We start from the raw sequence: 24381 nt of genomic DNA, 5'->3' as shown, positions 1-24381 counted from the left end.
CCTACTGTGTGACTAAAGAGCTGGGAAAGTGCCCCCACCTCCACCCCATTCCATTTCTCTAAAACCCAAAGCGATGCTCCAGGGCGTGGGCCCATGACAAAAGTTGCGCGGGGGCTCCATGAGCTCACCCGGGGGTTCCGTGAGCTCACCCGGGGCACCCAGACCGCCCCCGCCCTCTTCCTGCCCTCTCCCCGCCCCCGGGCCCCCGAGCGGGGCTGGTGATGTCAACCGAGGAGGAGCCGCCCGCCCCGCGACCCGCCCGGGCTGATTGGCGCGTGGTGGCGCCGGGGCCGCCTCCGCCCTCCCGCGGCTCGCACAACTTTTGCGGCTGGGAGCGCGCTCGCACCCCGCTCCTCTCGCCGCCGCCCTCGGCCCGGCGCCCGGCATGTGAGCGCGGGCGGCCGCCGCCACCATGGCCTCGCCGCGCGCCCCGCGGTGGCCGCCGCCGCTGCTGCTGCTGCTGCTGCTACCGCTGCTGCTGCCACCGCCCGCCACCGCCAGGACGCGGGGCCCCCTTCCCTCCCCGGCCCACCGCGCGCTCCTCCCGGCCGCGGGGCCGCCTTCGCCGCCTGGCTCCGGACACACGGCCCCCGGGCCCGGCGTCATGACCCGGCGGGGACGTTCTGGCCGGGTCCCCAGAGACGTGAGCGCGGGTGAGTGAGAGCCACCAGCGTGGGGCAGGGGGCGTGGGCGCTCCGGGGCCGCGGCTCCGCGGACCCCCGCGGGGGGAAACTGTGAGAGTGGCCCGGGAGGGAGAGATGCTGTCCCTGGCCACTGGTAAGGTGTGCCCGTGCGTTTCCGTCCCTGAGCTTTGGAAGAAAACTCTTTCATTGGGGTAGCTCACACCCATGTCCCTTTTACAAAAAGAAGACCCCCAAAGCGCCTCTCCCACCTCGTGGGGTGGTAACTTCTGGCTACTATCCCTCCAATGCAGCCTTTTCTCCCCGGACAGATGTAGAACTGGTCTGTCTCTCCAGGTCTAGAGCCCGACTTTCCAGTGTGAGTAAATAACGGATTTCGGAGTTTGAAAGGCTTCTAGCACTTAGGATATCATAGAGGACAAAGGGTGCACTTTCAGAGAAAACGAGCTAGCTAGCCACCCTTAAGAGCGGGGGTACTGGGGGTGGGGAGTGGGGAGCTGCGAGGTTGAACCCCTTCTTCAAGACACTAGAGACTGTCTGGGAGCCCCTTCCTCCCCAGCCAGCCGCTCCGCAGGCAGGCGCTGCCTGTCCCGGTCACAGAATGGGAACCCAGCTCCTGTCCCTGCTGTCTTTGTTTCTAGTTCCTTTTTCTGGTGGAAGAAAATGCCACGGCCTGGGTGGAATCCTAAAGTACTGCCCTTAGGACCTTGGCAGTGTCCTGTCCTTGGATCTCAGTTTCCCCGTCTGTGAAATGGAAGGGCCTGGTTCCTCCTAGCCTTCTGGGTAAACTGAAAGTAAAAATGATAGAAAGTGCTGTGAACAAGAGTCTGGGTGCTGTTAGCCTCTGATCTTCCTGTGAGAGGTGCCGGGCACGCACTGGGCTCTGCTGTTGCCACAGGCCTGGCTGGGACTGGCAAGATTTTGTCCAGTTTTCACTACTCTTGTCTACCTCGCGTTGTTTCACAAACTTTTTTTCCAACTTGCTCATCCTTGGAACATAGAGATATTTCGTAGAATTGAGTAAGAAAAGATTTCCTACCCTCATAAAACCTCAAGTGAAGTTCAACGGTACTCTTGCCCCCGCAGACTGCCTAGGATTTGTGAACTTCCAAGTCACTGGCCCAAGACAGGGAAACTGAGGCACCGTGAGCCATTGAGGGGAAAGCAGCTCTGGAGGTCCCTACAGACACATGCTGTGCAGACCCTTGTTTAGCTGAGTTCCAGAGGAAAGAATTAAGAGCTTGGAAGACATTTACTGACTTTCCCGCTGCGGAAAAGTAACAGGGATGCGGTAGGGCGTTTTGTGGGATGTTCTAGATACAGAGGTGTGTAAGGAACTGATAACTCGCAGGGCTACTCAGGAACCCAAGGCAGGTGTCAATAATTGGTGCTCAGGCTGAGGGCTCCATCTTGTGAGGGGATTTGGGGGAGGGGTGCTGTTTTGTGAGGTCCAGCTTGTGAGGACTCCCCTTTCTAAGGCAGGAACTCTCCCTAGCTCACAGGAGGTGAGTGTAGCAAAAGGACTCTATTGTTGACTGAATTGGGGAAAAAAATAAGGTAAGGATTGAAGCCTTAAGAGAGCCATGCTTGGGGCTGGAGAGATGGCTCAGTGGTTAAGAGCACTTGACTGCCCTTCCAGAGGTCCTGAGTTCAATTCCCAGCAACCACATGGTGGCTCACAACCATCTGTAACGGGATCGGACTCTTTCTTTTAGGGTATACATAAAATACATGAATAAATAAATCTAAGGAAAGAGAGAGAGAACAAGCCATGCTGTCACGCATTCCTCGTGCCCATGGTCTTGTCTTTGCAGCTTCTCTGTTTCATTTGTTTGGGGGGTGAGCAGGATGGAGGCTTCAGGGAAAGGAGGAACCTAGGGGGGAACTGGAATAATCCGGATTTTCTCTGAGGAGGTCTCCTGATCTCCTGGTGCCCCAGCAGACCATTGTCCACGTGGTGCCTGCCCTCTGTTGCCCTAAGCCCAGCCTGGGTCAGGGACATTTGAAGAGTAAGATTAGAAGAACTGAAATCCATGACCTGTTGAAAATGGCTAAAAGTTACCAGTGTGGCCGAGGATTCAGGCATGGCCTCTGTCCGGTTTCTGCTAATGCCTCAAACGATGCGGTCACTTAGGAGAAAAAGGAAACAACAACTAAATACAACACAGTAGCCATTAGTGATTCAGGGAGCCAGAGTTTTACGATAATCTCTTAAGATTTTCCTGGCCGCGTTGACTGGCCATCACGCACCACTCGGTAAGAAGAGTCAGCGAGGCCTCACATCGGCAGAGATCCTGGAGTCCTTTGCGGACATCCAGCCTCCCTGGCACTGGGACAGATGGTCGCCCATGCTCTGCGTCCACGTGGTTTGTGGGGAGGTGGGTGTTCCTACAATGAGGCTTGAATCGCACAGATTCTGATATAGATATATATCTATATCTGATAGATAGTCTGATAGTTGGAGAAACTGCTCTGAGATCCTTCTATGGGTGCTGGTGGTCAGTGCCTGGCCGTCTTGGTCTAGGCTTCCAGATATTCCCCCACGAGCAGCAGGGACTAGAGATTTTTTTTTCCTTCCTAGAGAGTCATTCTAGCTCTCCTCTTTCCACAGAGTTCAAGGTTCTCCCTGCCGGGAGGCTGTGTTTGCATTCCATTTGCGGGCTGTTTGCCTTTGTGACTCTGTCCTCCAAGGACAGCAGCCCCCTGTTTGGATAGCCGTTGTTTGGCTTTGGTGCCCACCTGTCACCCTGTTCCGATGTGTTTGTTGCTGTCAGTGAAAGGAGGCTGAGAGCTAGACGTTTCCTCTCTGTCTCCTTTCCTACGACCTAGGGCCCTCCCGAGCCACAGCCCTGAGCCGAGTCCTCACTTTAACTTCTCAATCCGTAGGCCATGCTTTTGTGAGATCCGTGGATGGTGGAAGGGGCGGGGAGGTGGGAAAGGAGGTCAGACTCATCATGAGAATCCCCGCAGAAGGAAAGACCTTTCCCACCCAAAGGGGAGAAGATGCTAGGTAGTTAAGTAACCAGTCCAAGGAATACTAATCTTAGAAAAATGTGGCTCCCTGAAGGAAGGGCTATGAGCCCAGCCCCTCCTGAGCCTGTGAAATGGCTGTTCCCAAATCGCTCTAAACCTTATGGCCTAACTTCATCATTTAGCTCGGCTGCCACAGGCACCACGGTCAGGTGCCATGGAGGCTGGCTGGGGAAGAGTCGGCCCTCTCAGGGACGGAAGAGTATCTTTCCTCCAGCAATGTGACCCTACTGGTTGAGGCTGAGAGGTGGTTCCGGGCATCAAGAAGCCTGCTTCTTTGACTGGAGTTGTCACACGTACTGAGAGGGACTTGGTGTGTGTGGGTGCTGAAAAGCCACATCCTTTTAGCCTTTTAACTTCTCTCCTGGTGCATGCAGATGCTGACCGTGTGTTTTTGGCACACCAGCTGACCTGTGTGGACAAGGGGAGACTTCACTGTGCCCATGCCAGCTGGGCAGTTACTGCTTGCTAAGCCTGAGAGCAAGGACGGGACCCTCTGCCCTCCCGGTGATCTCTCTGTTTTCCATTGGCGCTGGCCAGCTGTCTGAGGGTGTCCTTATTCAGTCGGAGAGAAGGAACAGCAGACAGACGACAGCTGCTGTGTTCTTAGCTGCTCGCTGGCTTCCTCAGCACCCTCCCTCTGCCCCAGCATCTTCTCTGTATGAGCAGGACCTTTGAGGTGTAATCAGTACCTTTCCTTGAAGACTCCTAAGGAGCCCGCAGGCAAGGAGACTGACTCACCCCTACCCTTGGAGCACCTCTGTGGGGTCAGCGCATTTATGTTTCTTACCCCATTTCACCCTCCAAACAGTCCTGCCGGGGGTCCCAGGGGTATTGCTTCCCATTGATTCTCCCTTTATGGGAAATGAAGCCTAGCAAGGTTAGGTCTCAAGGGAATGGAAGGAGGCTGCATTTCAACCAAATGTAGTAGCCCATACCACCATGTTACAAGGTCTGTTTCTCACCTGTTGGAAAGGACAGTCTTGTTATAGATCTTTAGGGCCTTTCCAGTTCACCATTCTTGCTCTTCCCTTTGCCTAAGACAAGGGACCATGAGGTGGAAATTAAGGTGCTGACGGGGAGATTTCTTTGTTTTTATTATTTGTGCGTGTGTGTGTGTGTGTGTGTGTGTGTGTGTGTGTGTGTGTGTGTTTGCAGGTGCCTGTGGAGACCAAAGGCATCAGATCCTCTGGAACTGGAGTTATAGGTGGTTGTGAACTGCCCAATGTAGGTTCTTGGAACAGAACTCAGGTCCTCTAAAGACCATTATACACTCTGAACCATCTCTCCAGCCCCAAGCCGGTAGATTTTAAGACTAGTTTTAGAGCCAGGGGGTGGTGGCGCAGCACTAGGGAGACAGAGGCAGGTGGATCTCCGAGTTCGAGGCCCGCCTGGTCTACAGAGGGAGTTCCAGGACCGCTCTCAGAAACCCTGTCTTGAGAATGAAAGTTATTTTTTTAGGAGGGGGGGAATTGCACATAAAAGGACTTAAGTCTATACATGTATAGAGTGATATTTTATAATGCTATTATGATGTATCTCACACACACACACACACACACACACACACACACACACACACACATACACACACGCCAATCCATAGGTTATGGGCCCCTGAAGCACCTACATTCATTATCGACCAAACTGAAATGAACTGTAGGCGCTCGGCTGGGGACATGGGACAGTGACTAATGCTGTGTGGCAGTTGTCAGTTGCTATCAGTACCTGTTCTGTGAAATGGGAAAGCATCCAGAAGTTGTCAAATCACTTTCATCTGAATGTCTCTGCCCCCTCTGGCCACTCACTTTTCATTTTCCCAGAGACATAAACAAAGAGATCCCCGCCCTGTCTTCTCTCCCCTTCTTTTGTCAGAGTATGACAGATGTCTCCCGCTCCTAAAAATAACCTTAACATCTACCTTCTCAGGGCTGGAGAACGGCTCCGTGGTTCAGAGAGCATACCGCTCTTTCAGAGGACCTGAGTTCAGTTCCCAGAACCTCAGTGGACAACCTCACAACCATCTGTAACTGCGGCTCCAGAGCATCTGATACCTCTGGCCTCTCCACAGTCACCGGTACCCATGTGCAAACACACACACACACACACACATACACACACACACACACACACGCACGCACGCACACACACACGCGCACACACACACACACACACACACATACACACACACACACGCACACACACACACACACATACACACACACATACACACACACACACACACACACGCACACACACACACACACACACACACGCACGCACGCACCAGAACACTAAAAATAACTAATTTTTAAATTATTAAAAAAAAAAATCTCTCTACTGCAAGTTGTCAGCATCCCGATTGCCAGCTCATTCTAATCATGGTCCCCAATCTTGTGAAAAGGCGCAAGCAAGCAATCCATGTCTTATTCGATTGGTTTATAAATCAGAAAATATTTACTGAAGCCGTACCATGTGTGGAGAGCTGAGTCAGGTGGCCTGGAGGTCGTAGGCACATTTACACCCCGCACCCCTAGGGATTCTCTTGCTGGAGCACAGCTGTTAAAGATGTAAAATATAGGGATGACTCATAACCTAAGAAGGATCCAAGATGGTACTGACCAAAGGAATGTTCTGGATAGAGGAGGCCGTGGTGTGGAGGTGGGAACCGTAGGGACTGGAGGGCTAGGGAGGCCTCGTGAGGGGTGGGGGGAGTGGATCGAGCTTCGGAAGGTTGACTGGGATGCGGATAGACAGAGATGTGGAGAGGCCTTTCACATCAGTAGAATCCCACATGTCCAAAAACTCAGGACTGGTTTCTTCTTTTGTTTACGCTTTTGGCCTTATTTTCAGTTAGCATACAAAATAGTGGGTTTCACTGTGACATTTTCATACATGTAAGTTATTAACATTGCTCGTGTTCCCCTCCCACTGGTCCCCTGTCTACCCTCAGCTAGGCCTCATTCTGTTTTCATGCCCTCTCTTTGTGTGTGTGTGTGTGTGTGTGTGTGTGTGGGTGTGTGTCTGTCATCTGTCTGTCTGTCTGTGTATGTATGTACGTAGGTATGTACACATATGAGAGAAAACATGCAGTGTTTGTCTTCACCTTTCTTGAGTCCAGCTTTTTTCACACTACATGATCTCCTGTTCTGTGTATTTCCCTGGCATAATTTCATTCTTCGCGGCTGAATAACAGTGAATTTATACACCACATTTTCTTTATCTCTTCATATATTGACAGCTGTCTAGGCTGGTTCCCTTAGCTCAAGACTTTTTGAATAGATGTGATTAACAGCTGAGAAGGCCAGAGAAGACGACCTGGGGACGTTAATTAGGATTGAGAATAATCAGTCGTTGAACACAGCCTGGAAAGGGGAGGAGGGCCCGTTACAGAGGGTCTTAGAATCCTGTTAAGTAATTTGTCTTGTCCTGGCCGCATAAAGCCCTCCGTGGCCTCGTGGCCTCGGAGGAGAGAGCAGTGTCTTTTGTGTGTTCATGCTCATTTGTGCCTGGGGCGGGGGTCTTGCGGATGAACCCTGGCAGGTCTGCCTCACTCCAGCCCAGAAGGTATCCTGGAACTTGTGGAAGGCTATCAGGTGTTAAATCCATGAGTTTGGAGGAAAAGACAAAAAAACAGGGCATGGGCTGGAGTAGGGGCTGTGGGAATTGGTGGGTGAGAGCTACAAAGGCCTTTTAGGGGACTACAGGAGGGCGTGAGGCTGCCAGCCAAGAAGATGTGGGGAGGGGAGAGAAGGGGAGGAGATGTCATGGTGAAGGGTAGAAGGTAGAGGAGAGGCTATGGACAGGAGTCGCCCTGCTTTTAAGGAGTTTGTCTTCATTATAAAGACGCCCTGCTGGTCTCAGTGGAAGAATTCTGTAGTCCTTTGATGGGGGGGGGGGGGCTGACCTAGAGAGGCCAGGGTCAGGTTCATCCCAGGAGGGGTTGTTGAAGCCACATGGGAAGAGGAAACCAACCCTGCCTGGGTGGAGAGCATCCAGTCTGGATGACCAGGAGGAAGAAGGAGCGGTCTAGGCGCCGGCGTGGAGGCGCAGTGGGAGGCGGCGTGGTTGGAAGGCCAGCTGTGGATCGGAAGAACGCTCGAATGTAGTGCTCAGTTTAACCATGAAACCCGGCAGCCTGTCAGTCTTACTTGTGAGAGTAAGTTAGTATGTTTCTGCCGGACGTGTCCTTTCCTCCTGGCACATCCAGGTTAATGAGACTAGGGAGCCTGGGGAGACTGAGGCTGAGGAATGCCACTGCAGTTGATCTGAGCTGTTTAGTAGGGACTGGCTAGAGTACAAGGGGAAGAAGCCTGTGTGCAGAATGGTTGAGCATGGATGGCATCACATGTGGCATCCCTGTGGCAAAATTGGTCAGTGAAATGGAGGGAAAAAAAATCAGAGATCCAACGTTCCTGATTCTCCCCCTCTAAACCTGCCATCCATTCTCAGTTCTTCCCATGTCGGGGGCTGAGTGCAGCATTTACCTGCTTAACCCAGAAGCCCGGATGACCCTCCACTGTCTCTGCCCTTCACCTTTTACGTCCCTCCGGGGGAGAACAATTCAGGTCGATTTGCTTCCAAAATACACCAGGAGTCTGCCCTCTGCATCTCCCTGGCTCTTTTCTGTTCGCCTCATCCATTCTTTCCCACTAATCGATGCTCAGGAAAGCCACCGTAATCTTAAGATGTGATTCGGGTCACCCGATTCTTACCTTAAAACCTCTAAGAGCTCCGCAGGGCCCGACACTACCACCATTGTAGACTCACTCTCACCCCACTTGTTACCCAAAGCAGACAGGGTTTTGTTTTGCTTTGTTGTTTTTGAGGCAGGGTTCTACCATGTAGCCCCGAATGGCCTTGAACTTGAGATCCCGATCCCAAGTACTGGGATCACAGATGAGTACCACCACAACCAATAGAGTGTGTGTGTGTGTGTGTGTGTGTGTGTGTGTGTGTGCGCTAAATTTACTCCTGTCTTGGAGGCTTGACACAAGGTGCCCCAACAGAAAGAGCTTTCCAAGCAGAGGGGATGGCCATGGCAAATGCCATAATGCAGGACCGAGTTCACCTGCCTCAGGATCGGGAGGAAGGCAGACTGGCTGGCTGTGGGGACTGGACCCCGAAGGGCCAGGAAAACTGGAAGAAGGTCACAGTTCCTTCTGAGTGCCCTAGTGGGCTGTAGGGCTATGGCTACCAGATCCCTTTGGGGGCTGAAAGGCCATCTGCTAAATCTACAGAGGCTGCTCAAAACAGATATGCTCTTTCTGCTTTACATTTTAGCTCTGGGGTACTTGAGCTCCACAGCATTGTGTCACCCCTTTATCGTGTAGAGTTTCTGAAAAAAGCACACGGGTGAGACAGCATGGAAGCTGGGCAAGACCCTGTGTGTCTCCCTCCTGGGGCTGTTGGGGTGAGGGGGCAAGGCATGAGAGACGCTCTGATCTTGCTCAGAAATCCCCTCTCTGTGTGAGGAAGGAGCTAGGCTTCGGGAGGTGGAGGCGTGGCTGTGGTGAGCTTACATGTTTCTCCTCGATGTTCCTGGTGAGTTGGGAGCTGAAGGCCAAGGAGGAAGATGGATGGAGACTCGGCGCTGCAGGGCATCCGGCCACCTCCATCCTTGGAGGCATCCAGGTTTCAGGAAAGAGTAGAAAGCACATGGGAGAGAGATGCTGGGTTGTCCCCTGAAGGGGTGACCTTTGAACAAGGGGTGACTAGTAATTGTCTGTTAAGCAGTGTTGAAAGCCACTGTTTTCTCTGCCCAGGAGGTGACAGAGTAGCTTCCGCTGGGGAATGAGTTTCATTCTTGGAGCCTCGGGGGGCCACCATGACATTTCCTGTTGCCATGGGGTAAGACTTTTTGGGGGATCGTGTCTTGACCATGTGTGGCTAGAGCCCTGCTGTCTTTACTGGCACAGACCCCAGTTGGGGTTCAAGCCCCGTCACTGCCGCTTGCCTGCTATGGGATTTTGGTAGGTTTTAGCCTCTTGGTGTCCTTGTTTTCTCATCTGTTAAATTAAAAAAAGAGCCCTCCTCAGGGAGTATAGGGGCCATCTACCCTGTAAAGCCCACAGCTCTGGGCTCAGTCAGGAAAGAAAGCACTATACTGCCAATGAATGCTTCTACTTCTGAAACTAAGGCCTGTTTACATTGGACACTGTCTGAGTCTGGGTTCTGTTGTCTGAGGTCTAAACCAATCTGGGGAAGAAAGGGTCTATTTCATTTTGCAGCTTATGGTCCATCACTGAGGGAAGTCAGGGCAGGAACAGGAGGCAGGAACTGCAACAGAGGCTGTCGGGGAGTGCTGCTTACTGGCTTGCTCCCCTGGGCTTGCTCAGCCTGCTTTCGTGTAGAAAACAGGACCGCCTGCCCATGAGTGGCACTGCCCACAGGTAAGCTGGGCCCTCCCACCTCAAACAGTAATCAAGAGAACGCCCCCACCAGACTGGCCTACAGGCCAGTCTGATGGAGGCTATTCTTTTGAAATTTCCTTTTCCAAGGTATGGTTAGGTTTATGTCAGGCTGATTAAATAACAACAACAACAACAACCAGCTTAGTCACTGTGTTGATAACACCCTGCCACGCACACGCTTGTCTTCTGGGTGTTTTATTGGACAGGGTACCAGTTCTAAAAGCAAGGGGCTCAAGTCTGCATTCTAGAGAGACCTTTGTTACCTGGCCCTCCTCCATGCCAGGGCCCGGCTGTCCTTATCCACCCTTCGCTTTAAGCCGAGTGAAACGAGCCGGATTGAAAGTGAGAAGAGCTCAATGTGGCCACCCTTGTCTGGGACCGTCTGAGACCCGACGATCCCACACAGAGCGCTTGTGGTGGGGGACACAAGTGATGAGAGGTGTGACTACAGAGTAATAGGGCGGGCTTGCACCTCTGCACACTGAGCATTCCCCTCGGGTCAGAACCTCTGGGGATCCTTTTTTTTAAAAAACGTTTATTTATTTATTTATATATATATATATATTTTTGGTTTTTCGAGACAGGGTTTCTCTGTGTAGCTTTGCGCCTTTCCTGGGACTCACTTGGTAGCCCAGGCTGGCCTCGAACTCACAGAGATCCGCCTGGCTCTGCCTCCCGAGTGCTGGGATTAAAGGCGTGCACCACCACCGCCCGGCAAGGTTTATTTTTAATTATGTGTATACGTGTGTGTCTGTGTGGATACGTGCATCTATTAAACATCAGCAGGCTTTAGAAAACAGCTTGAGCAAGAACCTCCATTGGAGGAAGTATTGTCTCAGTGAGACGTCTTCAAAGAGGCTCATGCTTTCGTAGGTGAGGTTTGTGGTTTGTTAGGAATTATTTATAGTATAGTCTTGCCTCGAGGTCATGGAGGGCTGCTGTCTGGTAGAGTTATGGCAGAGAGATGCCAATGGTAGCTCAGGAGCTCTGACATGGGTCAGAGGACTTTCGGTATTAGCCCCTTCTACTTGAAGCTGTGTGGTAGGGGCTGCTTCCTAGTGTCTGGGGGTTGTGTTAAAAATGGAGCTATTAATTTCTCTCTTTAACAATTGTGACTGTGGCCGGGCAGCAGTGGTGCATGCCTTTAATCCCAGCACTCAGGAGGCAGAGCCAGGCAGATCTCTGTGAGTTCAAGGCCAGCCTGGTCTACAGAGCGAGATCCAGGACAGGCACCAAAACTACACAGAAAAACCCTGTCTTGAAAAACAAAAAAACCAAACCAAACCGAAACAAAAACAATTGTGATTGTGAAGGCACCAGTAACATAGTGAGTGAGTTTAGTCATAATGCAGTGAACTGAGGCCCTGGGCACGCCCTTTGCTCTGCATCTGCCTCCACATCTGTAACCCAGAGATAACAGATCCAGTCCTGTTGATTTCGTGGTTGTAGACATAAAATAAAGCCACATGGATGTGCTGTGTAAACGTGTACATGCTGTGTTTACTACTGATGATGTACATTGGACTGTTAGTCTAGTCTGAGGCGGGGCTTCGTGAAGGTAGGATGGGGAGAGAGTTAGGAAGGAAGAGGAGAAAAGGATGACATTTGTAGTCAACGTCAGTGGCTTTTCTCTACCCTGTCTCTTTGTTCTTTTGTCTCTGGTTGGGTGCTGTGGCAAGTCCTCTTCGGCCTCCAAGAGCGACGCTCTTCACAGCTCCCTTGGCCTCCAACTTAGCCCAGGGATTGTTTGGATAGCACCTCCTGTGAGCTAGCCTCTCAAAAGAGACATAGGAATGTGACTATGGTCAAGTAGACAAAAATCGTCTCACAAAGCAAACCTGGAGTCCTAAGGGAGAGTCTCCTTCCCGGGCACAGTTGGTGTTGTCTCCTGAGGGGCCAGAGGGCGTGGAGACCCGGATAGTTTCTGAACTGGTCCTAAGAAACAACCAGGTTTGGCTAGAAGGCTTGAGGAGAGGGGATAGGACCTGGTAGGCGGGGAGGACTCTGCAGGTCTACAGTCCTAAGGACTCTGTACGACAGAGGTATGGCGGGAAGCCAGCTCGGCTTCACCTGCCCCCTCTGTGTGGATGCTTCCTGAAGGGACTTTGCTCCTCTCAGAAGCTCAGTCCTGTGCCTTCAGCTGGCAGTTACAGATGCAATGTGACACCCCGTCTCATCTGCTCCCCATCTCCCTCCTGATGGCCCTTCATCTCCCGTCCACACTACACCTCCATCATTTCTGCTCATGACTTCTCCCATCTGCCAGCGGTTACCACCAACTCTTCCTCCCTCCTTGTTGGCATCCTCCCTTCCTCCCAAGTCCCAGCAGAACCCCGAGGCTCCTCCCAGATGTGGGCTACGTAGGGCAGGCAGCCAGAGGTAGCATCCTCCTTTGTGCCGTAAAACCTGTCTGGATCTGTCTCCTCGGTAAGCCGCCCTTGGAGCCCGCCTGGGGGAAGACTGTTGGTTCTAGTTGAAGGGAATGAACACCTTTTAAAGAAACTTCTTAGTAAACTGTGCATGGTGCCGCATGCATTTAATCCCAGCACTTGGCAGGTAGAAGCAGGAGGGTCTCTGTGAGTTCAAGGCCAGCCTGGTGGTCTACAGAGTGAGTTCCATGAACAGCCAGGGCTACATAGAAAGACCTTGTCTCAAAAATAAAATAATATAAAATAAAATAAAATGAAGCTTAGCAACCTTTTTTCTCTCTTTAACTGCTCTCATTCACACCTGGCTGAGCCCCACAGTGACACCCCACCCAGGAAGAGCCAATGACCCTGCTCCCCTCCTCCTGCCTGAGCCCTGTGTCCCCCAGAGTCCGACACATTCATTTTCCAACAGGCGTAAACAAATTATATTTCTACGATTCCCTTGAGGCCAGGGCCACTTCACAGAAGTCTAGGGATACATTAGCTGCAGAACCTATAAAAAAAAATCACCCACAGGGCTGTGCAAATGTGTGAAGCTGGAGTCTCAGGTCCTGCTCACACCCACAGGGCACAGGCGGTTTCTTCCTCCCCCTTCTCAGCCCTGCTCTCCGGGCTTCCTCCTCGGAACCAGGATGTTTTTCCTTGCCTCTTTATTGTTTCACTAACCTGGCAGGTCTCCTTTGGTGGAGTTCTGCCCCAGCTTCCTCTCTGGCTGTGAGCGAACACTCTGAGCACACAGGAGCTGGAGGTCTGCTCTTGCCCTGTGCCCTCCTCAGCTCTCGGCCAGGCCTGGCACAGGCTGCCAGGGTCTGTTTCCTTCCAGAGGTCCCCCTGGGCTGAGGAGCCTCCTCTGCAGCCTTTTTTAAAATGTGTTTTTCAAAGGATGAGAGGGGCGAAGAACAGGCAGGCTGCAAGGTTAGGTACCCCCTACCCCCCACAAAAAAAAAGAAAAGAAAAAAACAAGGTGGACTAGGCATTGCAGAGAGCTTTTGTGTATACTTACTTAACTGAGTGGGAATCTTCTGACCCTTGACCCTGAGACTTTCCTACAAGATTTAAAAAAAAAAAAAAAAAAAAAAAAAGAGCCTGAGGATAGCATCACGGTCTTTTAGCCTTTTCTCCTGCCTGGGTAGGCTACATCTCTCTAGAGTGGTCCTCAAGAACCCCTCCTGGCCAGCTCTGTTTCTGGGAGGCTGACCCCAGCCTTAGGGCTTCAGGCTAGCCCTCGTCCTAGCCTAGCTGAGCTCAGACCTGCAGACCTGCCTCTTCCTGAGAGGAAAGGACGCTGTGGTGAACAGCTGACAGAGGCCGTCTCTCGTGGGCAGAGGGTGGTGGTGTGCCCTGTCAACTTGACACTTCAGTCGTTAGAGCCTGCCCCAAGGGACTCTTTTTTTTTTTTTTTTTTAAATGTCATCCTCAGACATTACGTCCAAAGGCTTTGCAATGTGTATGGTTTTTCTAAGGGCTACTCCTTTTAGGATAAGAACAAGGAAGGAAGCAAAAGTCCCCAAGAGCCCTGGACTGTCCACATTGACGGCTGAGTCTTTTGTTCACACAAGCTCATTTGGCTCCACCCAAAATCATTACATCCGCAGCAACAGTTCAAAACACGGCCTGCTGGAGTAGCCGAGCTGGGTGGGCGGCCGCCTTTCTGGGGAGATTACAACCACCTTCCTCCCACACCCCCAGGTTCCTGCCTGCCCCTGGAATATCCGACCCCTGGCCATCTGGTCTGAAATAGCCCTCGTTTGGAGGGTTCCTGGGGAAAGCTGTGAGGCCCCTCTGGGCAAGGCCCCCAGCAGCTCTGGGTGCAAGGAGGGCTTTTCAGCTCCAGTCTTACCTCTTTTACCTCTCAGACTCCGGGGGCACAGGCTCTGCTTCTCTGGGCAGTTACTCATACCCCAGAAGGACTCACAACTCAGCCCTTGAGGCAACATCTCTGTTTGAGTCATCCTGGCAGCCCTCAAGTGTCCTGCCTATGCCTGGTGCAGTAAAAATATGTGTTCTGGTTTTTAAAGTGGCCAAATATACCTAACATGAAAGTTTCCATTTGAACCATTTCTAAGTGCCATTCAACAATCACAGTGTTATAGCCACCATCACATTCGTTTCCAGAAACTTTTTATCCCAAATAGAAACTCTTAAGTAATAATCCCTGACCTCAAGCCCCGAGGAACCTCTGGTCCACTTTCCATCTTGATGAAGTTTTTATTCCTAGTACTTCATGGGCGGACTCGTACGGTATTTGTCCTTTTGTGTCTGGCTTGTTTCACTTAGGTTTTTAGGGTTGCTTTATATTGGTAGCTGTCTGCATATACCACATCTTGTTAAATAGCCCATCATCCGCCTATACCACATCTTGTTAAAGCAGTCATCCACTGGTTGTTTTCACCGTCTGCCTGCTGTGAATACAGCTGCTGTGAAAATGTGTCATGTTATCTGCTCCAGTCTCTGCTGTCAGTCCTGTGAGCTGCACAACCCAGAAGAGGGGTTGCTGGATCATATGCAAACTCTGTTTACGTTTTTTGGGGGACTGTTTCTATGGTGGCTGAACCAGTTTACATTACTCCTGGCAGCACATATGAACTCCGGGCTCACTACATCCTTACCGGTCCTTGCCTGCCTATCTGCCTGTCTATCTGTCTGCCTGCCTGCCTGTCTGCCTGCCTGCCTGCCTGCCTGCCTGTCTGTCTGCTTGCCTGTCTGTCTGTCTGTCTGCCTGTCTGTCTGCCTGCCTATCTGTCTGTCTGTCTGCCTGTCTGCCGCCTTCCTGCCTGCCTTTTTTTTTTTTTAATAGTAGCCATCGTTATCGGTGTGAGAGCAGATATTTTGAATCTATACATGCCACTCACTAGCTAGATAGTGGATTTAGAACTGTAATTCTCCCTCCTGAGCCTCCGACCTGTCATCCAAGGCTAAGATTAATTAGTTATTATGATCCCTAAAGGACCTGGTCACCTTTGGAGAGGACTAGGAGGGAGTCAGTGACAACCCAGCCAACAGTGGCCAGAGTGAGTGGTACCAAGCAATGGTGTAGCAAGTGACTTGGCCACGCACTGCACATTAATCCAGGAGGAGCTGGCTGGGCTTCTCTTCTGGGCCCCCGCTGGTTTCGTCTGGGATTCGCTTTAGTCTCTGCTCTGCCACCATTTTCTGAGTTAACCTGCCTGGTGACTTTGATACTGTGCCTCAGTTTCCTCTTCCATTAAAGAGTGAAGAATTTCCCTCCTGCCTGCCTTCTCAGCATCTAAAAGGATAATTGAGGGCCCTTAAATTCTCCTGTAAAAAGTGCCTTGTGGGGAGGGAAATGTGTGGGATTTGTAATTGGCTCTCAGGATAGAAGCATAATTTCATCCTGTGGGAAGGGCCCGTGAGCTGTGTTCTGCTCCTCTCACGCCTGTGGCAATCCACACACTAAAAGAACCAAAGGAGAGGAGAAACCCCCCCCCCCAGACTTTTCTCTCCTCCCTATGTGAGCAATCGAATTTTAGGAAAACCATTACAATGACAAAGAAACTCATAACGGGAGACCCGTTTGCTGGAATCTGTAATAATTAGGGGCAAGGCATCAAACCCACAGCTCAAAAGGGGCATTTCAAGTTCAGGATCTTGGGGAAGCTCCAAGGGGACGTGGGGATGGGGAGTTCCAGGGCTAGGGATGTGGGTGGTACTGCCGCAGACCCTCTCCTTGTGAGCTTTAACCCTAGCAACATGACCTTCACCAACAGACAGCCGAATGGCCTTTCTGCAGGACCGGTGCCGGTAGCCTCCTGTGGCCCTGCAGCAGACACCGCCTTCCTCTTCATAGGTCCTGCTTTAAACTCCATCCCGTCTTCCCCTTGTGTCTGTGTCCCTGTCGCTGGCTCTGCCCCTGCTGGCAGATTGAAATCTTTAAATCAGACCCTGATCCTCCATTGCGCCTTCACAGCCTCTCTGCGGTCCTTCCTCATCAACAGCCCCAGGCATTAATCAGATGTTTGTGGTTGGAAGTCGCAACATCACCCCGGCTCCATGTCTGAGAAGTAGACTTGTTCCCCTGAACCTCGGTGCCCACTCCACTCTCTGTGTTACCATGCTTCCAGCATCCATAGACATCATCTCTGCTGGAAGCTGATTTAGAGATCCTCCTGCTCAATCTTCCAGAGAATCCTGTGCAGCTGTCGCCACATGGAGTCTGGGTTCAAAGCCCGTGCGATGGACGCCACTTCACTCCTCTTAGGGAGAAACAAGGTCGGCCAAGTTGGGTTAAAGCCTGGTTTGAAGGCCAGAGGGATTATTGTTTTGTTTGTTTGTTTTGGTTTTTGTTTTTTCCTTTGGCCCTACCAGCCAATGGCCTAGAGCCTTGAGGAATAAGCTGGCGTGTACCAGGAGAGCTAGGTTCAGATCATGTCTGCAGCTAACGGGCCAATCTCTGACTCTTCCTGCTTCCTACTTTCTCCATGTGCCCAATAAGGATAATAACACCAACCTGCCAGGACTGTCCCAATCCTTCCTCCAGGAGGCAAGGCAAGTGAAAACATCCAGCACGTGGCGGTGTTGGACCCAAGCTAGTGAAATTGGAGTTGGAATGGAGAGATGGGGAAATAAAGAGCTCATTCTTCAACTCTTCCCCCCCACCTCCAAACACAAGCTAGTACCAGACTGTGCTTGACATTTTGCCTTCTGCTGGGCTGGATGGTGAGGGTAGGGGTGAGAATTCCTCCAGAAGGAAATGGCACAGGCCCATCACCGCTCAGGAACAAGCTAGCTGAACACACACACACACACACACACACACACACACACACACACACACACGTTCACTGGGATGGGGGATGGCGGTGTCGGGTGGGGATGTGGATTGGAGGAGCCGCCACTGAAGCACCTGCTAATTAGGAAATCCGATTCCAGGCTGTGCCAGTTTCCCTCATGAGCGCCGGTTCCTAAACAGATGTTTTAGAACATTAAGATGCTACAGAAGTGGAAGCTGTCAACTTGAGGGGAAAATATCCAAGCAAAGCAATATAACTCTTGTTAATTTAAACTCCATTCATGGTCCGGGGGATGTTCTGGCTGAGTACAGAAGAATAGAATCCTTGTTCAAGGTTGGCTGAGCCCAGACACGCCAGCTCCAGTGGTTGGTGTGACGCCGTAGTCATGGGCTTGAATGGGGTTTGGATGATTGTCTCTGACCCAAAGCTGGGCTGGCAAGGCAAACGGGCTAGCTGTGGCTGGGCTGCCCGGAGGCTGCCTCTGATCCTAAAGTGGGAAAAAGCTAGAACCCAAGGCACAAAGAGACACTAAATGACTTCTTACCAATCTAGGCAGCGCTGATACCTACTAAGGAGCTGGAGAGCAACCTCTGCCTGCAGGTCTCAGGCCACCCGGTGCAACAATATCGACCCAGGGTGAATCTTGTCTCTGGACAGATGCTCACTGGCCTCTTCTCTTAGCCTGTTATGTCCACAGACGGCACTGACAGAGGCTGGGCATCTGGAGACCGAGCAGCCCAAAGTCAAGTAATCTCGTGAGGCTTTCGGCCGTGGAGTCACAAGCCACTCACATGCCTCTGCTTTATAAAGGTCACTGGGGCCCCAACCCACATCACTCCTCATGAGTCTCATGAACCCAGCTTTGTATTTAAGGGCTACAGACCACCTACCGAGGGGGCATTTTGGGGTTCAGCGAAAGTTATTACAAAATGACTTCCCTGGGTCTCCAGCCTTGAGGTCCAGCAAAGATACCAGATGTATTCCTTGCTTTTCTGTTGCTCTGATAAAACACCATGACTGAGACAACTTAGAGAAGAAGGAGTTTGTGTTGGTTTGGGTTCCAGAAGGTTAGCGTCCATAATGGTGGGGTCAGCACAGCAGCAGGAACGGGGAGCTGAGAGCTCACTTCCTTGACTATAAGCACAAAGCAGAGAACAAGCTGGAAATGGCGAGAGGATTTTAGCTTTGAAAGCCCACCCCCAGTGATGTACTTCCTCTAGCGAGGCTGTGCCTCCTAAACCTCCCCAAACACCACCAACAACTGGAAACCAAATATTCAAATAGGCCTACATGGCCACACAGTGAGTCCCAAGTCGGATGACGCTGCCGGTGGGCCCTGTCTTCCCATCATCTCTTGTTAGCGTTTATTTTTATTAAACCTACATATAGTTTAACAATTAAATGGACTTTACAAAGCTGAAGTGGAAATTTTGACCACTTTCAACCCTTCTAGTTGATCCCATTTATAATTTTGTTCATATCTATTTATTTTCTTTTGGTTTTGAGTGATGCCCACTCATTTCTCTCTATGGACATTTTATGACCTTCTAAATCTACCAGGACACGACGCAGTCTAATTCTGCTCAGGGTTAGCTTCAGGTATGTCAGTGAAGTTACCCTTCTGCACCAAGGACTCTGATCACGCCCTGCATGCACCTGTTTGCCAGGATTTGTTCCACCTTAATAGTCCCATTACTTTTAAAAAATGACATTTGAAAAGATGAATCCACTGTTCCTTAAGATGCACACCCACATTTACCTTGCACATTGGCCTTCCTTGCCTCGGGTGTCCAGGATTGCTTTCTTGTTTGAAAGCAAACCTCTATCATTTCTCTTAGCGAAGGTGTTGGCTCTCAAACCCGGGACAACAGCTGAGATGCCTATTAACAGATCAAAGCTGAAGCTGGCCTCCAGGTTCTCCCAGCATCCCTCAGTCCCTATCTGTTACAGGCTATGGCTGGCATACCCCAATCCCGACCCTGAACTCTCCAGCCCAGAGGCTGGTCTGTCCTTCCCTATATAATCCAGCCATTTTGGTTACTTGGGTTTTTTGGCCCTTTTCCCTCCTGGCCCCTCTTGGTCAGTGGCTCCTCTCTTGCCCTCCTTCCCCCCCTCCACATGGCCCAGCTCAGTCTGTCCATGTTCACTCTGGACTCTCCCAGATGTCTCTGCCTCTGCCTGTGCTCTCCTCTACATCTGTAATAAAAACCTCAACTCCTTAGGAGCAGTCATGTCCTCCTTTTTATTTCTTGTTTTCATTCGGGAGGGAGATTGGTTAACTCACTTGTGAGTGAAAATCATTTTACCTGATGCTCTCAGAATACGTCTGAAAGATCATTTTGCGATTCCAGCTGTTCTCTCTTAGCACACTGCGAACGCTGATCTGCTGTCTTTTCTTTGGTTTCCGTTGTTGTAGTGGCTGGGTTGCTTTTCCTTGTAGATAATTTGCTGGGTTTTGTTTTTGTTTTTGTTTCTGGTTGAGTTTAAGTTAAAAACTTCTGTGGGTTTTGTGGCAGATTCACTATGATATCAGTATATATCAACTACACACACACACACACACACACACACACACACACATATATATATACATAGATATATACATATAGATGTATAGATACAGAGAGAGAGAGAGAGAAAGGGAGAGAGAGAGAGAGAGATCCTCTAGGAGTTTGTTAGAATTCCTTAGCTTGAAGATTTATGCTTTTCATTGGTTTGTGAATATTGACCTTTGGCCTTCCCTTCTCTTCTCTTCAAACTCTCCTTAGCGACTGGAGACATGGCTCATACGTTAAGAGACATCGATGCTCTGTCAGAGGACCTGAGTTTGGTCCCCAGCATGTATGATTGTTAGGCAGCTCACAGCCTCCTGTAACTCCAGCTCTGGGGGGTCCCACCTACTCTTCTAGCTTCCAGGGACACCCACTCACTCACCCACCCCAACATAAATAAAAAAATAATTCAAAATAAAACTCCAGTTAGATATGTGTTCGGCTTCTTTTCCATCTATTTATTTATTTATTTATTTATTTATTTATTTATTTATTTATTTTTATTTTTTTATTTTTTGTTTTCTAGACAGGGTTTCTCTGTGTAGTCTTAGCTGTCCTGGAACTCGCTCTGTAGACCAGGCTAGCCTGGCACTCATAGAGATCCGCCTGCCTCTGCCTCCTGAGTGCTGGGATTAAAAACATGGACCACCACCGCCTGGCTTTGCCTTTTTTTTTTCTAATTTGCTAAACTTTTGTTTATAATTTCTGTCTTCTTACCTGATTCTTAGCATTCTCTTATCTTTTTTTTCCTTTTTTTAAAATTACCTGTGTGACCATGTGTCTGTGCAGGAGTATGTGGGTGTGAGTTCAGGCATCCGTTTATATATATACACATCTTCTTCAATGATTCTAGTATTTCAAATCTTACCTGATTTGCTGACTTTTGTTTAAGAATGACTTGTTTTCTAGTATATTTGTGATTTTTTTAACTGCAATGTCTTATTAGAAGTTTTCTTTTTTGTTTATTTGTTTGTTTTTGGTAAATGACAGAAATTGATCTGGAAGTATGTTCGTATAGAGAGTGTTCGCATGGTTTTGCCAGGTTCCTCAAGACATTATCAGGGTCACTCCTCAGCTCCCCATTCTTCACTGATATGTGGAGGGGAGGGGCGCTGTGTACCTCTTTAAATCACCTTTGTAAAGATACATTCTTTTTTAGTGTAGTCACAAGACCCCTCTTGAGCACACCCTCCACTTGAGGTTTGGATCGTGTAGGGAATATAAATCTGCACACCCTCAGGAGATGGCTTTGGGCTGATAGACTTGGATTGTGATCGCTTTAGCTTTCCTCTGAAGCCGAGATGGAAGGGCCAGCTTTCCTTGCTGTCCCTCTGTGGCTTAGTTTCCGTGTCTTTTGTCCAGGGTCTAGTCCTTCTGACTGCAGCGTGGCACAGTGGTTCCGCTTTAGTCTCCTGGAGAGTTTACACGGTCTACCCCCTGCAGCCCCGTGTTCATCAGAAGGCTAGAGATGTTGAAGAAATGCCAGCTTCAGTTCTGCTCACCTTTCTCTGTTCCTAGTCTGATTCTTCCCTTATTCACCAGCTCAGAAGTGCGTTTAGGATCATTTTTTTTTTTTACAGCTATTTTATTCAGCGTTTTTAGCTGTTGATCGTGGCAGGGTTCTTGAGGACATTGCAGAGGACTATTGTCAGCCTTGTGGCTTTATTTATAGCGTGCGTCTTTCCATTCTTACATCTTTCTGTAGTCTGCTCTCAGGGAGACAGTATGGTTCAGTGTGAGCTGTGCTCTGTCTGCCTGTGGCCAGTCTTTTCCTCCCGTGGAATTCCTGCAGCTGCTTGGGGTCTGAGAATTCCACTCCTATCATCTCAAGAAGGGGCTATCACTGGGCCTCTGCCTTTTTTTAAAGGCTCTAATGGAGCTAAATTTATTATCTTCCTTTCGCTCCTGGCTTCCTGGCCTTGGGGCATCCTTCTGACTTTCTGCAACTCCCTTTTTTCTGATTTCCTTTGAGAGTCCTTTTTGTTATTGTGTGCAGTTAATCAAGAGGGTAGAGAAAGCATCCTCATGCCTTGGTGCCTCTTCACCTTTTCTGGGATGCCAACTGCCTCCGAAGCAGAGAAGGAAGAGTAGGACAAGCATTCCCTGTGGGTCGCTGCCATTCATAACCTTAGGGACTTTCTGGCTGCCTCTGGCAACACCCTCCCACATCCAATTGTAACTTACTGTGGGCCTTGCCCATCAGGCTGGGACCCCAGAGAAGCCCATGTGCCTGAGTGACTTCCCTCCCCTCCAGGTAACCTCTGTTCATTATCACCTCCAGGAAAGAGAGCCAGGGCATGAACAGTAATTCTCAAGGAACTGGCAGAGGAAATAACCCCTGGAGAAAGTTCTCAGACTCTCCTAGGGCAGTTTGTCTACTCCCCTCCCAACCCACCTCAGGTAACTGAGCCATTGGTCATGCCCCTTGTTATTGAACCCTTGAAACATGGCCAGCAAGGGGCTGGAGAGATGGCTCAGTGGTTAGGAGCACTGGCTACTTTTCCAGGGGACCTGGGTTTGATTCCCAGAACCCACATGGCAGCTCACAACCATCTGTAACTCTGGTCCCAGGGGATCCAATGCCTTCTTCTGGCCTCCAAGGGCACCAAATTTGAAAGTGATATACAGATGTACCTGAAGACAAAACACCCACACACATAAAGAGGGCAGCAGTAAAATATGAACTAAACTTAAAGGTTTAATACAAAAATATAATTACTATTTTGATATTTCTTATATCAAGTTCCTATTGGAATGATATTTTGAATATGTTGAATAAAATAAAATATTTCACATACATATATTTTTTAAAGTGGCTACCAAAGTTAGTTTTGTGGATTGTGGGTTTCTCTCACTTAATCCTGTGGGCAGTACTAATCTAAAAGATAACTTGTTCTTTTTGTTTCTTTGTTATATTTAGACACAGATAATTTTTCTGCCTGCCTGGGTCTCTGCTTATCAGATGGTTTAACATTTTTGCCTTGGCTTATAAACATAGAAATGACTTCATTCACTTCCCACTGAGAATTTCCCATGGTTTCACAGGCTCCAAGCCTAAGCACAAAGAGAAATATTCTCAAATAAGGAAAATAAAAATGGGGCGTATAAAGATTTAATTTTTCAATCAGTGTGTGTACGTGTGTGTGTGTGTGTGTGTGTGTGTGTGTGTGTGTATGAGCAGTGCATGTGTGTGCAGGTGCCCTTGGAGGCCAGAAGAGGGCGTCAGAATCCCTGAAGCTAGAGAGCAAGGATTTGTGAGCCCCTCAGTGTGGTGCTGGGCTGGACTCCAGTCCTCTGCAAGAGCAACAAGTGCTCTTAACTGCAGAGCCATCACCCCAGCCCCCCTAGATGGAGTTCTTAAGAAGTCATGAAGTTGGCGATAACCTCCAGGGGTCCACTTGGGGTGCTGAAAGTTTCTTCATGTTTACTTTTCAAAAGCCATTGAGTTTTCCCTGATGCATTTGCTTGTTATTGCAGCCACCGCAAGGAACCATTGGACAGAAAGTAACAACACTGAACCCCACACAGGAAACACCCCCTTTTATCAGAGTCAAGGGGACCATTCAGGTTCCAGGAAGAGAGTGACAGCTCAGACTGCCAGAATGAGCCACAGTCCTTCAGGAGCCCCAGAAAACCCCTCTTTCCTACCTGAGACAAGTGCTGAGGGGAGGAACAAGTCTTCCGGCCGAGCAAACGTCCCTGTTCTGCATGCCGGACACTCGCCTGAGATCACCACGGCCCTGACTGACCACGGCAGCTCCTCGTGTGAGTGTGTCATGATGTTCATTTATATATGTCCAGTCCTAGAAAACACATTTCCTGCCCCCTTCCCACCCCACCCCCACATCCAGAGCAACTGGGCCCATTTAGGGGTTCTGCACTGGGGTGTATCAGGCAAATCCTCCTCAGAGCCTAGCTTGTAAAGTCAGACCAGAGGGAGGTGCAGATTTGCCGAACATCCTGGCGGGTCCTTTGACATCTAGGCTCCATGGCAGTCTAAATCCATACCACCTCCCTCCTCCCGGGCTCCTGCCTCGCAGTCGCACGTCCCAGGGGTTGGGAAGGATGGCCAGGCTTTGTTTGTGTCGATGGAGTTTGACTGGTTCTTGCTACTCCAGTCTACACAGTGGGTTACTGAATATTTTCAGGGAAGGGCTTCAAAACAAGGCCGCAGTCCTCAGAGTACAGCTCAACCTAAGAGCGAAGACAAAGAAAAGCAGTGCTAATTAGGCTCACGCCTACGTAGCAGCAACGAGCCTGCTCCCTCAAGCCTTCCAGCAGCCCGGTGAGGCCGTGTTGTGCCCGCTCTAAGGTTTTGGAAACTGAAGCTCGGAGACTAATTAACCCAGTATGTGGAGAGCAGGCAGCAGGTTTCCAAGTGAGGAGAGCCGAAGTCCATGTGTTGAGTGAGTGGGCCCTCCAGCTCAGGAATGGGGTGCCCAGTGTGAGCGAAGATAAAAGAGAGAGCAAAGCCCATGTGGGCTTCCTGTGGGGCATCAGTGCCCGAGCCCTCTATGGGAGAGTTACAGAGCAGTGGGCAGGACAACTAACTCTATGGAGGGTCG

At 50.2% G+C, this 24381-nt stretch overlaps 1 protein-coding gene across 1 annotated transcript in view; it reads left to right on the top strand.

Moving 5' to 3' along the window:
* The first annotated feature begins 412 nt into the window (after window positions 1–412).
* The window catches only part of Heg1 (heart development protein with EGF like domains 1), a 77943-nt gene continuing 53974 nt past the window's right edge, over window positions 413–24381 (top strand). Inside the window, exon 1 of the mRNA XM_059277342.1 lies at window positions 413–653. Within this exon, the coding sequence (XP_059133325.1) occupies window positions 413–653 (241 nt within the window). The remainder of the gene's footprint in view (window positions 654–24381) is intronic.

Source organism: Peromyscus eremicus, chromosome 12 (genome assembly GCF_949786415.1).
Source record: "Peromyscus eremicus chromosome 12, PerEre_H2_v1, whole genome shotgun sequence".
NCBI classification, from domain to species: Eukaryota; Metazoa; Chordata; class Mammalia; order Rodentia; family Cricetidae; genus Peromyscus; species Peromyscus eremicus.
This window is presented reverse-complemented; position numbering and strand designations above follow the sequence as displayed.